We start from the raw sequence: 13,079 nt of genomic DNA, 5'->3' as shown, positions 1-13,079 counted from the left end.
CAACGCACATGTAAAATACTTGCTGTCCCATGAGGAAAAGATCCATGTTTTCCTTAGCAGGCTTTTGACTTCAGTGTTTTGTGCTGCACTGGGGAAGACTCCATTTCCTCTCTTTCCACAATTATGAGCTTCTTAGTTAAGAATCCCATTCTGCCCCCATTAATAGAGCTTGGGTTCACCTAGTGCAATTAACTGGCAGTAGATTCAGAACCAATAGAGGAAAACACTCCTTTGCAAAGTTGTGATAGTCAATAGCTTTGAGGGGACATTAAAAAATAATAATTAAGGATCAGACCAATTGATGGACGGCAGATATGGGACAGTTGCATATTCCTGCATTGCAGGGGTTGGACTAGATGATCCTCAGGGTCCCTTCCAACTCTATGCTTCTATGACCCCAAGGGCTGTTGATGACTATTAATCACAACAGTTATTTGGAACATTGGGCAGAATAGAGTGGAAACAAGTATGGGACAGGCCTGCCTGTTAAGCTTCACAAAACTTATATTGCCAGCATTCAAGGGTGGTCCTTCAGCACGCACCACAAACTACAGTGGTACCTCAGGTTAAGAACTTAATTCGTTCTGGAGGTCCGTTCTTAACCTGAAACTCTTCTTAACCTGAAGCACCACTTTAGCTAATGGGGCCTCCCGCTGCCGCTGCGCCATCACTGGACAATTTCTGTTCTCATCCTGAAGCAAAGTTCTTAACCTGAGGTACTATTTCTGGGTTAGCGGAGTCTGTAACCTGAAGCATATGTAAATTGAAGTATATGTAACCCGAGGTACCACTGTATTTGGAGAACTTTTGAACTTGGGATATGTGCTACTTAAAAGCAACAGTGTTAGATGGAAACACCAGGCAGAATTGGAACACCACTGGGACTGACAAACAGGAGATCAAGGGTTCTTCCAGATGGTCAGTATTTTATGTGTGATTCCAGCACAAAGTGGAGCGTAAGGTCTATGTATTTAAGTGGATTAAACAACACTTCCCCTCGTGCAGGGATGTCCAATTGGGCTCTTTTTCCTTTGCGGGGGCAAAAGAGCATCCGGTCCCGCCCCCTTGCCCCGTCCTCCATTTGTGTACAATCGCTAGTACGGAAGACAGAGTTTTCGCCATGATCCTGAGCGTTCTTTTGGTAAGCGACTTTTATCTTTCCCCCCTAAATTCTACAAGTTTGGGTTTCCTCCCTAAAAAAAAGCTCAACAACCTCCAAAAGGGGTAGATCACTGACAGTTTTTTATTCTGTGATTGCAACCAAAGAAGGATGTTCTTCTCGTTATAGGGGATTGGAATGCTAAAGTAGGGAATCAAGAGATAAAAAGAACAACTGGCAAGTTTGGCCTTGGAGATCAAAACGAAGCAGGGCAAAGGCTAATAGAGTTCTGTCAAGAGAACAAGCATAGACATCACCTTGCCAACAAAGGTCCATATAGTTAAAGCTATGGTTTTCCCAGTAGTGATGTATGGAAGTGAGAGCTGGACCATAAAGAAGGCTGATCACTGAAGAATTGATGCTTTTGAATTATGGTGTTGGAGGAGACTCTTGAGAGTCCCATGGACTGCAAGAAGATCAAACCTCTCCATTCTTAAGGAAATCAGCACTGAGTGCTCACTGGAAGGACAGATCGTGAAGCTGAGGCTCCAATACTTTGGCCACCTCATGAGAAGAGAAGACTCCCTGGAAAAGACCCTGATTTTGGGAAAGATGGAGGGCACAAGGAGAAGGGGACGACAGAGGACGAGATGGTTGGATAATGTTCTCGAAGCTACTAGCATGAAATTGACCAAACTGTGGGAGGCAGTGGAAGACAGAAGTGCCTGGCGTGCTCTGGTCCATGGGGTCACAAAGAGTCGGACACGACTAAACGACTAAACAACAACACACTGCTGGCTGTGCAAGATAAGACCAAAAAAAAAGTAGGTTGCTTAAGGGGATTGCATATGCCGATGCTGATAGCCAATTGAATCATCATAAGTATTACTACATATAGAGTTAACTGTATAAATTGTGTGAGCATGCCACAAATGGTGTACGTATAGGATTTGGAACTCGATTTCCCCATACTTTCTTCCTGCTGTCTGATTAAATCTTTCCTTCTCAATCCTGGTGTGATTAATGGCTCAGGTCACCCCACCATTGGACCTTTTGTCTGCAACACAGTTGTAAATAAAATGAAAACATTAAAAACATCCAAAAACTTAAGAAATGCTCTGAAAGCTAGTAATGTCTAGTTTACTGGGAGTAGTATCTTTCAGCCATCAATTGGGTCAGCAAACTTTTTCAGTAGGGGGCCGGTCTACTGTCCCTCAGACCTTGTGGGGGGCCGGACTATATTGGGGGGGTGAACAAATTCCTATGCCCCACAAATAACCCAGAGATGCATTTTAAGTAAAAGGACACATTCTACTCATGTAAAAACACGCTTGTTCCCAGACCATCCACGGCCGGATTGAGAAGGCGATTGGGCCGGAGTTTGCCTACCAGTGCATCAAATGTATGGGTATGCAGGAATATTTTAAAACTCCTCCTGAAAGTTAATGGTGAAAAATATCACTCACCAAAATGTCACCACTTTGGGGTGACAAAGTCTCACCCAACCCCAAAAATGTGCTAGTAACACCCATGCTGACTGCAGATGCAGAATGGTTTATTTTTACTTGGTGTTGCCTGGGCTTCAGTTTTCTTCCAGAATCACAGTAATAATTGCTTCCATTACCTTCTAGCATAATTACAAAGAGCCATACCAGCCCTTCACTGCCACATTTTTCCTCTTTCACACTCCCAGGATTTGTCTGAAGAATTTTGAATCCTTTCTGATACAAGTACTGAAATCTCATCATGACTCAGCTTTATCATTTCATTCCTCCCCTACATAGTTCCATTCATCTCCTGAAATTTTACAGCTACAATTAGTTACTGGATTGTCCTTTTTTAAAAAATGGTGGGGAGAAGTGTTTTAATAGGGTTCATTACCAGTATATGCTCAAAACACTTCATAGACTCAAGTCCTTGTTTCATGCTTTTCACGTTCTCATGGTTCCTGATGAAAATGCTTAATTTGTGAATATTCCCTTAGAGACGTAGCTCAGTCTATCTCTTCTTGCTCCTAGGCAAGCTACAAAAGGGAAAACTGAATCATTAAATTACAAGCCACGTGGTATCAATGCCACTTTCGTTTCCTCCCTTCCTCCTCAGAAGACGGGGAAATAGAAACCTAAAGGTTTTGTAGGCTGGTCTCTGAGAATCACTTTAAAACTGGGGGAGGGGGGGTTCAGCATGGAACGAGAGTCTAGGTTCTGTTTCCATTGGCGGAGGATACTGTCAATCACTAGCCTCTCCCCAATATAGAGAACGTGCTGGAAATAGCTGCAGATTTCCGAGGAGAGGCGTGGGTAAGTAGCAGCTTCTAGCAATGGTAAGCAAAACAATCAAGGGAAATTGGTGACTCGATCAGTTCCTTCCCCAGCTCAGCAATTGAGCATAGAGATGTTTCTGTTTTGGAGAGCTGACTTCTCTTCATATGCAAGACCAAGTATCACACCCACCCCAATGTCTGTTTTCCAAGAATTAAGTAGATGTTAAGCATGTTTGGTCGATATGTACAGATATGCAGTGTTTTCGGCAGGATAGCGTAAAAGGAATTAAAGAATAACACTGGCCCCGTTTTTGCTGTTAGACAACTTTAAGGATGTTTTCAGAATAAAAGATCTAGCTGTAAAAGTATTGTTAATAGGATGCTTGCAATGTAAAAACTGAATGCCATTTTTTTACAAAAACATTTGCGTTTCAGAAAGGAAACACAGGTAAGAGGTAACTTGTTTATATTGTTAGCAATGTATTAGCTCTATGCAACACTTTTGGATGGATTGAAGCAAGGAGACCCTTTGGATAACCGGCAGCCGCTTGTTAAATTTTTGGAACCAATTAAAGCTATATGGAAACATTAGGTGACGCCTTGCAGGGGACTGCAGGGCCAGCATAGGGGTCCTCTGGCCTTCGCTTTCTGTTGCCAAGACACCAGCTGAGGAGTAGCCGCTGTTGTGCAGAGTGAGCGGCAAGCACATTGGGGGCAGCAGGAGCGGGGAGAAGCCAGAGAAAAAATCCTCATCCGCTGGCTGGGAGCTGCTGCCTGTGCAGAACGAGCCAGAGGCAAACAAAGAGAGGTGGGTGGTGTGGGGAGCAGGGCTTTGGGCCTGGCTGGGCCATCCCTGATTTAGACTTGAATCCTGTCATTCTGACGCAATCCAAACTGAAATGGAGGCTCCTCTCTTCTGTCTCGAAACTCCCCATTGTTTTGCATCAGGGAATTTGTTTCCAGCAGCTTCTGGGCTCTGGGTGCAATACTGCGCCACAGATTTCAGATTAAAACTGCCACTGCTGGAAGGAAAGGAGGACCTTTTTCTGCCTCCCCACTTCCAGCCACTCTCTGGAGATGGGCGAAGGGACCCTCATAAGAATATTAGCAGTGTGGGCAAAGGAAGCATGGCTTTGTGTTTTTTGCAGTCTTCAGATGAGGACTAGACCATGTGAAAAATGAACATAAGATTTTAGCTGCGGTTCGTTCATTTTCAGCTTTGTATTCTTGTTATAAAAAAGCGTGCCTAGATATTCTGTTGCGGCGCCCATAACAAAGGTTCAAGATTCCATTTACGTAGCTCCTAGCTTTCATATCTCAGTTTCTAACACTGTTTGCAGTGTTATGTCTCCTGATAAAAAGGCAAGGAAGGTGACATCTCATGCTTTCATATTTAGGTTATCTGTTTCTGGGTGAAAAACAAAAACCAGGGTGCAGCTTTTCCCAGCATGAGGATGCCTTGATGGGGAGAGCTGGCCTTCTGGCATTTCTGTCTGCCACACAGCTGTTACAGACAATCCCAGACACCACAAATAAAAGCAATATTATCCTCCTCCTGAGCTTGTGGGTGTCCAGTGCTGCTGTCAAGCACTTTTATTTCCCCTTATTTCATACTCATGGTTATTTATTTGCATTTAAAAATCAAATCTTGGCTTTCTGCTGTTTCTCAGCATTTATTCTTTGGGGCAGTTGCAGTTTTGCAGCTGCTGGTATATTTGCCTCTGAAAATGGAGGTGCTGCACGCATAAACCCATCCCTTATATAGCACTTACAAAAAAACAACCCCTCTAAACTGTATACATAAAATTGTATGAAATAGTCATATAGCAATAATGACTTTATATAGCAATAAAGACAATATTGCTTTCAAGCCGATTGAGATAAAATGGAGATAAAAGCAACAGATTTAAAAAACCAATGTACATAATAAAATTACATGTCTGAGAAGGCTTTAAAAGAGTACACCTGTCTTTCACAGGGCATATGCCTATTTTCAGACTTCAGACTATCCCGTATTGTGTGTTGGGATTGCTACCATACTTGCTGGTCCTTCTATGCCTTTTAGCAGCAACCTGGCATGCAGGAATTCTTCTTCTTAATATTTTCCTGCCAGACAGATGACGGAGTTGGGAACCCTCTTCCCAGCATTTTGTTTATCTACATGTCAGGCTACAAACTGACAAACTACAATTCCCAGGATTCCCAAGGGAACAACACCATTTTCTGGTTCGTCTCAGGCACCAAAATGTTTTGAGCCAGCCTTGGTGCTGAGAGTTCTTAATTAACTCTCTTAAAAAACTACAATACCCTGACTTAACTGGGAAGAGGGATTGGTAGTTAAACCACCAGAGTCCACTTTGTCAGATGTATAGAATTACAGTGGTACCTTGGTCGAAGAACAGCTTAGTTTATGAACAACTTAGATTAAGAACGCTGCAAACCCGGAAGTAGGTGTTTTGGTTTGTGAACTTTGCCTTGGAATAAGAACATGTTCTGCTTCCTGTTCAGTGTGTTCCATTTGTAAAAGGAGTCCCCTGCTGCTATGGGAAAGCACGCCTTGGTTTAAGAATGCTTTGGTTTAAGAACGGACTTCCAGAGCAGATTAAGTTCGTAAACCGAGGTGCCACTGTATCCTAAATAGACAGTGTCCAGTTATCACAGCGGCCATCCAAATGCATTTGGAAAACCCTCAAGCACAAGAGCACCCTCTCCCCTCCTGTGGTTTCAGACAACTGCTATTCAGAAGCTTTGCTGCCATCGTGGCTAGTAGACATTGATAGCCTTATCCTCCATGAATTTGTCCCGTCCTTTTTTAAATTCACCCAAATTGGTGGCCATCACTGCCTCCTGTGGGATCAAGTTCCATAGTTTAACACACAATTGTATACTGCATTAGCCTAACTGAGTTTCTGGCATCTCTCTTCAGGTCTCTTAAAGCCAACATGGTGGGTGTTCCAGGTAAGAGAGCCTACAGTGGTGCCCCACAAGACGAAAGGGTTTTTCGTTTTTTGCGTTGCTACGCAAGACGATTTTCCCTATGGGCTTGCTTCGCAAGACGAAAACGTCTTGCGAGTTTGTTTCGTTTTCTCTTAAAGCCGCTTGAAACAGTTTCTGAGTTTCTGAGTGTGTATTTGTGCGCCTTCATCCGCATATAAGTGCTTTTGATTTCATGCTTCCCAAATCTATCTTGATGTTTCCCATCCACACCAGTAGGCCGTACTTGGTTAAATGTGTGTGTTGTCTCACACCTCAACTAGAATTTCCCTGTTTCTGAAACTGGAGGTCTCTTGTGGGCATGAATATACATTTACCTGGGTCCAGCACCTTCTCATAATACAAGTTGTCTTGACTTTGTTAAATTTAGGGCTAAATCATTATGCCGCTGAATCATTAGCATTGCTAAGCAATTCTTTTTTAAAAAGAGACCACACAGAGAAGATAAAAAGTCATCAGAAAACTGAAATAATGTTTCCAGGCAAGCTACCTCGAAATGCTAATGATGTATTTTAAAATCTTGTACAACTTTGGGAAATCAGCATTAAAATGGTGAGGAAATTTTCATGAGAATTTATTTGTATTTGCTTTTAAATCAAGCTGATATGGAAATGTGAACTGAACCTAAGACTGGAAAACATGAGGAACAGAAAGTAACTGAAACTGACAAATATGCCCATCACAGTTGTAGCTCACCTGATGCTTTTTTGCATTGTACAGTCATACCTCTGGTTGCAAACGTGATCCGTGCGGGAGGCACATTTGCAACCCGCAGTGCTCATAGCCTGAAGCACCATGTCTGCGCACATGCATGATGCAATCCGGAGCTTCTGCGCATGCGTGTGACATCATTTTGTGTTTCTGCACATGCACGAGTGCCGAAACCCGGAAACAATCTGTTCCGGTACTTCTGGGTTCTGCGCGGTCTGCAACCCGAAAACGCGCAACCAGCAGAGTTCGTAAGCCGAGGTATGACTGTATATGTACTTGAGATCCATTATATCTTATTAAAACAAGTCTCTCTTTCAGTAGTTGCAGCTTTGGGAGGTGCAGCCGGCTTGGGTAAGTCTTCAGTAATCTGGATTTCCAGTTAGGCAAATTTTGGTGGTTATTTTGCTTGCAGCAGCATGAATGAAGCTTGCAAGTCATTGGAAATGGTGGAGTTCACAATGAAAGTCTGGCTTGATGAGATCTGTGAAATGGCTTTGACAGAACACCTGGCATATCAAAACAGAATAACTGAAGGGATAGCCAACAGCATTAAATTTAACAAAATTTGGATGCCCTTTCTGCATTAAGCAAATATCTACATATTGTAGTAGTCCCACGCTGTGCACCCTATGGAGCCTTGTGTCTAGAGGGAGGTCAACACAAGGTAAAGGCTGTTGCCTGGGCAAGATTTCTTCTATCCTGGTTAAACATCTGCCTTACATCAGATAAAGATCCTCTCCTCAGTAATGTTTTGTTAGATCCCTTTCTTTCCCCAGGGCTACAACAGTTTAACAAGAAGGTACTGCAACTCAGGCTGTCAGTGGAACTTTTGTGATCTGTGTCCCTACCATCTGCCAAGGCTATATTAAAAACTAGGTTGTGGGATATTGAACGACAAGAACTAGCAGCAGCAGCAGAGGAAACATGTTTCCCTCTTTATTTTCAACTTTCTTGGGCACATGAAACTAACCACAATTACCTTGAATTTCTGCTTAACCCTCAAGAAAAAGGGCATTCTCGATGGCCAGGTTTAATTCAAATCCATCAAACCTCAGGCAGGGGAAGGTTCTCAGTTAGGGTGGAAGGAGAAAGAACTTGCCCATGTGAAGACCACCTGGTGGAAACCCTTACACACATTGTTCTTCATTATAAACTATATGCTGATCTCCTTCAGCAATTTCTAGATCAACTCTGTATCCCCAAATGGAAACCAGAGTTGGAGTTCATACATTTTCTTTTACTGGGGAATGATCAAGAGCTCTCCTCACCAAGTTAGTAGCTAAATATAGCTATTTGGTTTTTTGTCATTGAAATACACTGCAGACGTCTGATCTCCCTGGAGACCTAGAGATGTGATGATAGTCTGCTCTGCCTCCTTTCTTTTAGCAAATGTTTTGTGCCACTGGGGAAGTGTTAGTTCTGTAATGATTTGTTTTGGATGTTTGTATGTGATGGCAATAAAAGGTTTGATGATGATGATGATATATCGTAGTCAGTTCCCCTACTTCTATCATGTAACATATTCCTTATTCTGTGTTCTTGCAGCAGTGGCCACAATTGCTGTCCCAGTAGCACTGGGAGCAGCAGGCTTCACTGGAGCTGGAATTGCAGCTGGCTCTCTGGCTGCAAAAATGATGTCGGCAGCGGCCATCGCCAATGGTGGAGGAGTAGCCGCTGGGAGCGCTGTTGCCGCACTTCAGTCAGTCGGTATGTCTGCTGCTCTCAGGACAAGAACCACATGATTGGCAGAGCCAGTCTCCCCACCTTGAGCTCTTCATCACAATAATGGTGTGCCTTGATCTTCTTCTAGGTGCTGCTGGGCTGTCCACTGCTACCACAGCTGCAGTGACAGCTGGTGGAGCACTGCTGGCTGCCATCTTCCCTTAAGAAGAAGACACACATACGCAGAGGCCATATCTACTTGGAAAAGCAGTACTTGGAAGATTATGCTTTGCCGTCAATGGCATAAATTACCTTAAGCAAAATGTGATTTTAATCAATGCTATGTTGTTCCTACTGGCCGAGATATGCAACAACAAATAAAGCTTTGAGAATTAAACAACAACAAGTGTGTTAGCAAGAAAGCTGATCGGTGGCATCATACAACACACATGTAAAATACTTGCTGTCCCATGAGGAAAAGATCCATGTTTTCCTTAGCAGGCTTTTGACTTCAGTGTTTTGTGCTGCACTGGGGGAAACTCCATTTCCCCTCTTTGCACAATTATGAGCTTCTTAGTTGAGAGTCCCATTCTGACTGGAGTCCAGACATGTACTGAGGCCCCCAGTAATAGAGCTCGGATTCACCTAGTGCAATTAACTGGCAATAGATTCAGAACCAATAGAGGAAAACACTCCTTTGCAAAGTTGTGATGGTCAATAGCTTTGAGGGGCCATTAAAAAATAATAATTAAGGATCAGACCAATTGATGGACGGCAGATATGAGACAGTTGCATATTCCTGCATTGCAGGGGTTGGACTAGATGATCCTCAGGGTCCCTTCCAACTCTATGCTTCTATGACCCCAAGGGCTGTTGATGACTATTAATCACAACAGTTATTTGGAACATTGAGCAGACTATACTGGGAACAGGCATAGGACAGTTAAGCATTCAAGGATGGTCTTTCAGCACTTACCACAAACTGTTTGGAGAACTTTTGAACTTAGGGTATGTGCTACTTAAAAGCAACAATGTTAAATGGAAACACCAGACAGAATTGGAACACCACTGGGAATGACAAACAGGAGACCTAGGGTTCTTCCAGATGGTCAGTATTTTATGTGAGTGATTCCAGCACAAACTGGAACCAGAGGTCTATGCATTTAAACAACTCTCTTCCCCTAGTGCAACAAATCCACATTTTTCTTTTAATAACTTATTGCAGTTTGAAGAGTGACAGGGGCATGCACTGGAAGATGTGGAATGAATGACTAATGGGAAGACATGTAAACAACCTGCAAGCAATTCAAGAAGAATGCTGATAGTGTTGGGATACTGCCAGGGAGACAAAGGCCATCACTGCCTCCACGTCGACTCTGGACGATCACCGATCTCCCGTAGATACGCAGTTTCAGCAATTAGCGACACGAGCTCCAGAAAATAGATTGCCACATTCCTGAGCTCATGCACACTCTATCAGCAGATAATGCACAGCAAAAGTCACACTCAGGAGAGCATTATTTACAAGTTTTATTCAGCGTTGATCAGAACAAAAAAAAAACATGACTGCCTGCTTCAGTGACTTCGACACCAAGGGGGAAACGAAAGCAATAGAAAACATAAACATCCTGTGAACAGGAAATGTGCAGACTCTGTGACTCACATAGCCTGCTCCCTTTTAAGGTGGAACGGAAATATCCTAACAGATAGAACTGCCCCATAAACAAATTAGAATTAATGCTCATTAAAGACTAGACAAAGGGCTTATCCACACTTCCTTTTTGCCCTGCTCTTTACAGGCACGTGTCATATATCATAGTTTGAAGGGACCCTAGGATCATCCTAGTCCAACCTGCATTGCAGGACTATGCAAATGTCCCTTACAGGGATCAAACCTGCAACCTTGGAGTTCTTAGCACCAGACACTAACCAACTGAGTTCCATGCCTTAAAGTTCTGATCGCTCTCCTTTGCCCAGAGCTTTCCCTGTGAAAACCTGCTCATGCCAATTGGGTTAGCCATTGCTAATTCATTACTAGCCAAGGTTCATTTTGCACAGGGTAGACATCCTTGAAAGCCCCCTGGTGTGTACACAGAATTGAATCTGACACTGATGAAGCTGTGCTGAACAGCTAGCGGTGGGGCGGGGAGGAAGAGCTGTGAAAGGAACACATACTAAGGGCAATGGGCTAGCAGACTAGCACGCTTGGAGTTCATCAGCAACCCTGAGCTGCAGACAGCAAAGTACAGTCAGCCACTGATTACTGTATCTGCAGGGAACAAGGTCAGTCCCAGGAATGCGGAGCAAAGTTATCTCAGTGGGTCGAATGCACAGCTCTGCTGCAGCTTGGCTTAAATTCCTCCATAAAGCAGCACCAGTCTTGTAAAAAGGGCAAACACATGTACAGGCATGGCATCCAGTGTAGAAAAATGCACTGATAAAACTGATAAAACTGAAAAAACAAAAGTACCATAGGTTGTGCTGCCATCTGAAGTTCAGAACTGGATGTGCTTTTGCCACTCACTTTGGTAGACTGAAATAAGAGCAGAAACAAGTATTTAAAGAAATTGAAGCTATAACCAATCCTAAGCTTCCTTGTATGTATGGTGCATATACACACCATACATTTAAAGCACATTTCCCCCATTTTCAAAGAAACCTGGAAACTTGTTAAGGGTATGTAGGAAGCTTCCTCCTGCTGACCTAACCATTGATCCTTCTAGCTCAGTATTCTCTACACTGACTGGCAGCAGCTCTCCAGGGTTTCAGGCAGGAGTCTCTCCTACCCCACCTAGAGATGCTGAGGATTGAATCTGGGACCTTCTGCATGCAAAGCAGATACACTACAACTTATCTACAGCCCTTCCAAATTCCCAGGGTGCTGGGAATCGTAGCTCTGTAAGGAATGAACTAGTCGCTATGACTCTTTGCCAGAGGGTATGCGCTTTAAATGTAAGTTGTGTATATTGTCAGAGAAACAAAAGGAATGCTAAGATTCCCCTAAAACATGGTTTGAAAACTGCTGCACTTTTTTGGGAAGTATATTGTTATCCTATTGGATTTGTTTTGTGTTATGTAACTTGCACCATAAAAAAACTTTCAATGAAAATGTATTTTTTAAGGCACTGCATTCCAAACATAATTAGCAGCAAGGGCAGGACGTTAAAGAGGTTTGAAAAACAAGCGCATTGTAGCTGGCAGCATCATATTTCAGAAGCATAAGGGCATGTGGAGACTTGTGACGACTCTATCTGGTTGAAGGTTTTTTTAAATATACACAAGCCAAACATTAGCTAGGCTTCTACTCCAAAGTGCTTTATTCACTCGACTCATTACCTTTGGCACAATACTTTTATGTGATGTACTAGCAACACTTTTATGTATCTACTACAAAGTGATTGTAGCCATAGAATCACTAATCATTACATTGGCCTCAGCACTGAGTACCTTGCTTGTAGTTTTCTCCACCATCTTTCTATTTCCACTGGCAAGCCTCAGAAACACTCTGTCCTAGGATATCATTGCATGAATCACCCCCCAGGCTGCAGGCTTTACTGGACAGTGCTTTACGCGTGAAAGAATCAAAAGTGGTTACAGGCAGGCAAAGTGCTTCTCAGGATATGCAGAGTATTGCTTCAACAGAAAATGTCTTCCCTTTACCAATGAGGGCATTTTCCAGATTTATTATTTTATTTTTTATTAAATCAGTGAAACCACAGGCACAGTGTCTCTGAACAGTGTGTATTTCCCATACAGGGGATCCAAGTTAGTTTGTACCAATGTAATGAAACCAGAGGGCCATGGGCATACCCAGGATTTGGGGCGGGGGCAGACTTTTGTTGGGAAGGGCAGGGGATTTGTAATTATTTATTATTTAGGGAGGCATCTGCCCCCGCTAGGCCCATGCAGAGGGCTTATGAGCATTATGTGAAGAGTTAACCTCTAAAGGTCACCTTTTATAACATGCAACCTAATAAAGGTTTACAAAAGATTACGAAAATATTTTTTTCGTAGAAATATATCCTTGAAAGGTTTTGTGTCCTGCAAGGTAGTGCCCAGATGAATGCAAGCCTGGCCAACGGCCAATAGCAACCTTCTCACCCCGACCCCCGAAGAGACCAACACAACGCGCGCCTTAAACGCGGGGAAATGAGCCCCTCGCTTCCACAGACTTGCGACCACTTCAACAGATACGCATGCGTACTCCGCGAGCACCCGCTTGAATAAGAAATGACGAGGCCTCAAAGAGAAGGAAATGGGTGGAGCTGGATGGGGAACGCGAGAAACTTCGGCGCCTGCGCATACGGCCCCGCGAGGGCAGACGGCCGGCGAAAGTTCTCCGGCGCCTGC

General features: G+C 43.4%; 1 protein-coding gene and 1 long non-coding RNA gene across 9 annotated transcripts; one reads left to right on the top strand and one right to left on the bottom strand.

The window, feature by feature from the left end:
- The first annotated feature begins 3,258 nt into the window (after positions 1-3,258).
- Positions 3,259-9,135, top strand: LOC310767973 (interferon alpha-inducible protein 27-like protein 2A). Of its 7 annotated transcripts, XM_083625675.1 has the most exons (6): positions 3,281-3,399; positions 3,955-4,170; positions 6,289-6,320; positions 7,389-7,418; positions 8,613-8,774; positions 8,878-9,135. In XM_083625675.1, exons 3-6 carry the CDS (start codon positions 6,305-6,307, stop codon positions 8,952-8,954), a joined length of 285 nt encoding a protein of 94 aa, XP_083481801.1. In that variant the 5' UTR covers positions 3,281-3,399; positions 3,955-4,170; positions 6,289-6,304; the 3' UTR covers positions 8,955-9,135. The 7 variants fall into 7 exon arrangements, with proteins under 7 accessions (XP_083481800.1, XP_083481802.1, XP_083481798.1 ...); XM_083625674.1 differs by lacking the exon at positions 3,955-4,170 and having other exon boundaries at positions 3,259-3,399; XM_083625672.1 differs by lacking the exon at positions 3,955-4,170 and having other exon boundaries at positions 3,260-3,399; positions 7,386-7,418.
- Positions 9,136-9,677: 542 nt separating this feature from the next.
- LOC310769306 lies at positions 9,678-12,981 on the bottom strand. 2 transcript variants are annotated; one of them, XR_014551608.1, is made up of 3 exons: positions 12,177-12,981; positions 11,200-11,262; positions 9,678-10,024 (listed from the first exon to the last, which is right to left on the bottom strand). It is a non-coding gene; the product is annotated as an uncharacterized lncRNA (long non-coding RNA). The 2 variants fall into 2 exon arrangements; XR_014551609.1 differs by having other exon boundaries at positions 12,831-12,981.
- Between the last annotated feature and the right edge of the window lie 98 nt (positions 12,982-13,079).

Source organism: Podarcis filfolensis (assembly GCF_964270895.1).
Source record: "Podarcis filfolensis genome assembly, chromosome: 8".
In the NCBI taxonomy this organism is placed as follows: Eukaryota; Metazoa; Chordata; class Lepidosauria; order Squamata; family Lacertidae; genus Podarcis; species Podarcis filfolensis.
Note: the sequence above shows the minus strand (reverse complement) of the source record. Positions and strands in the feature narration are given on the sequence as shown.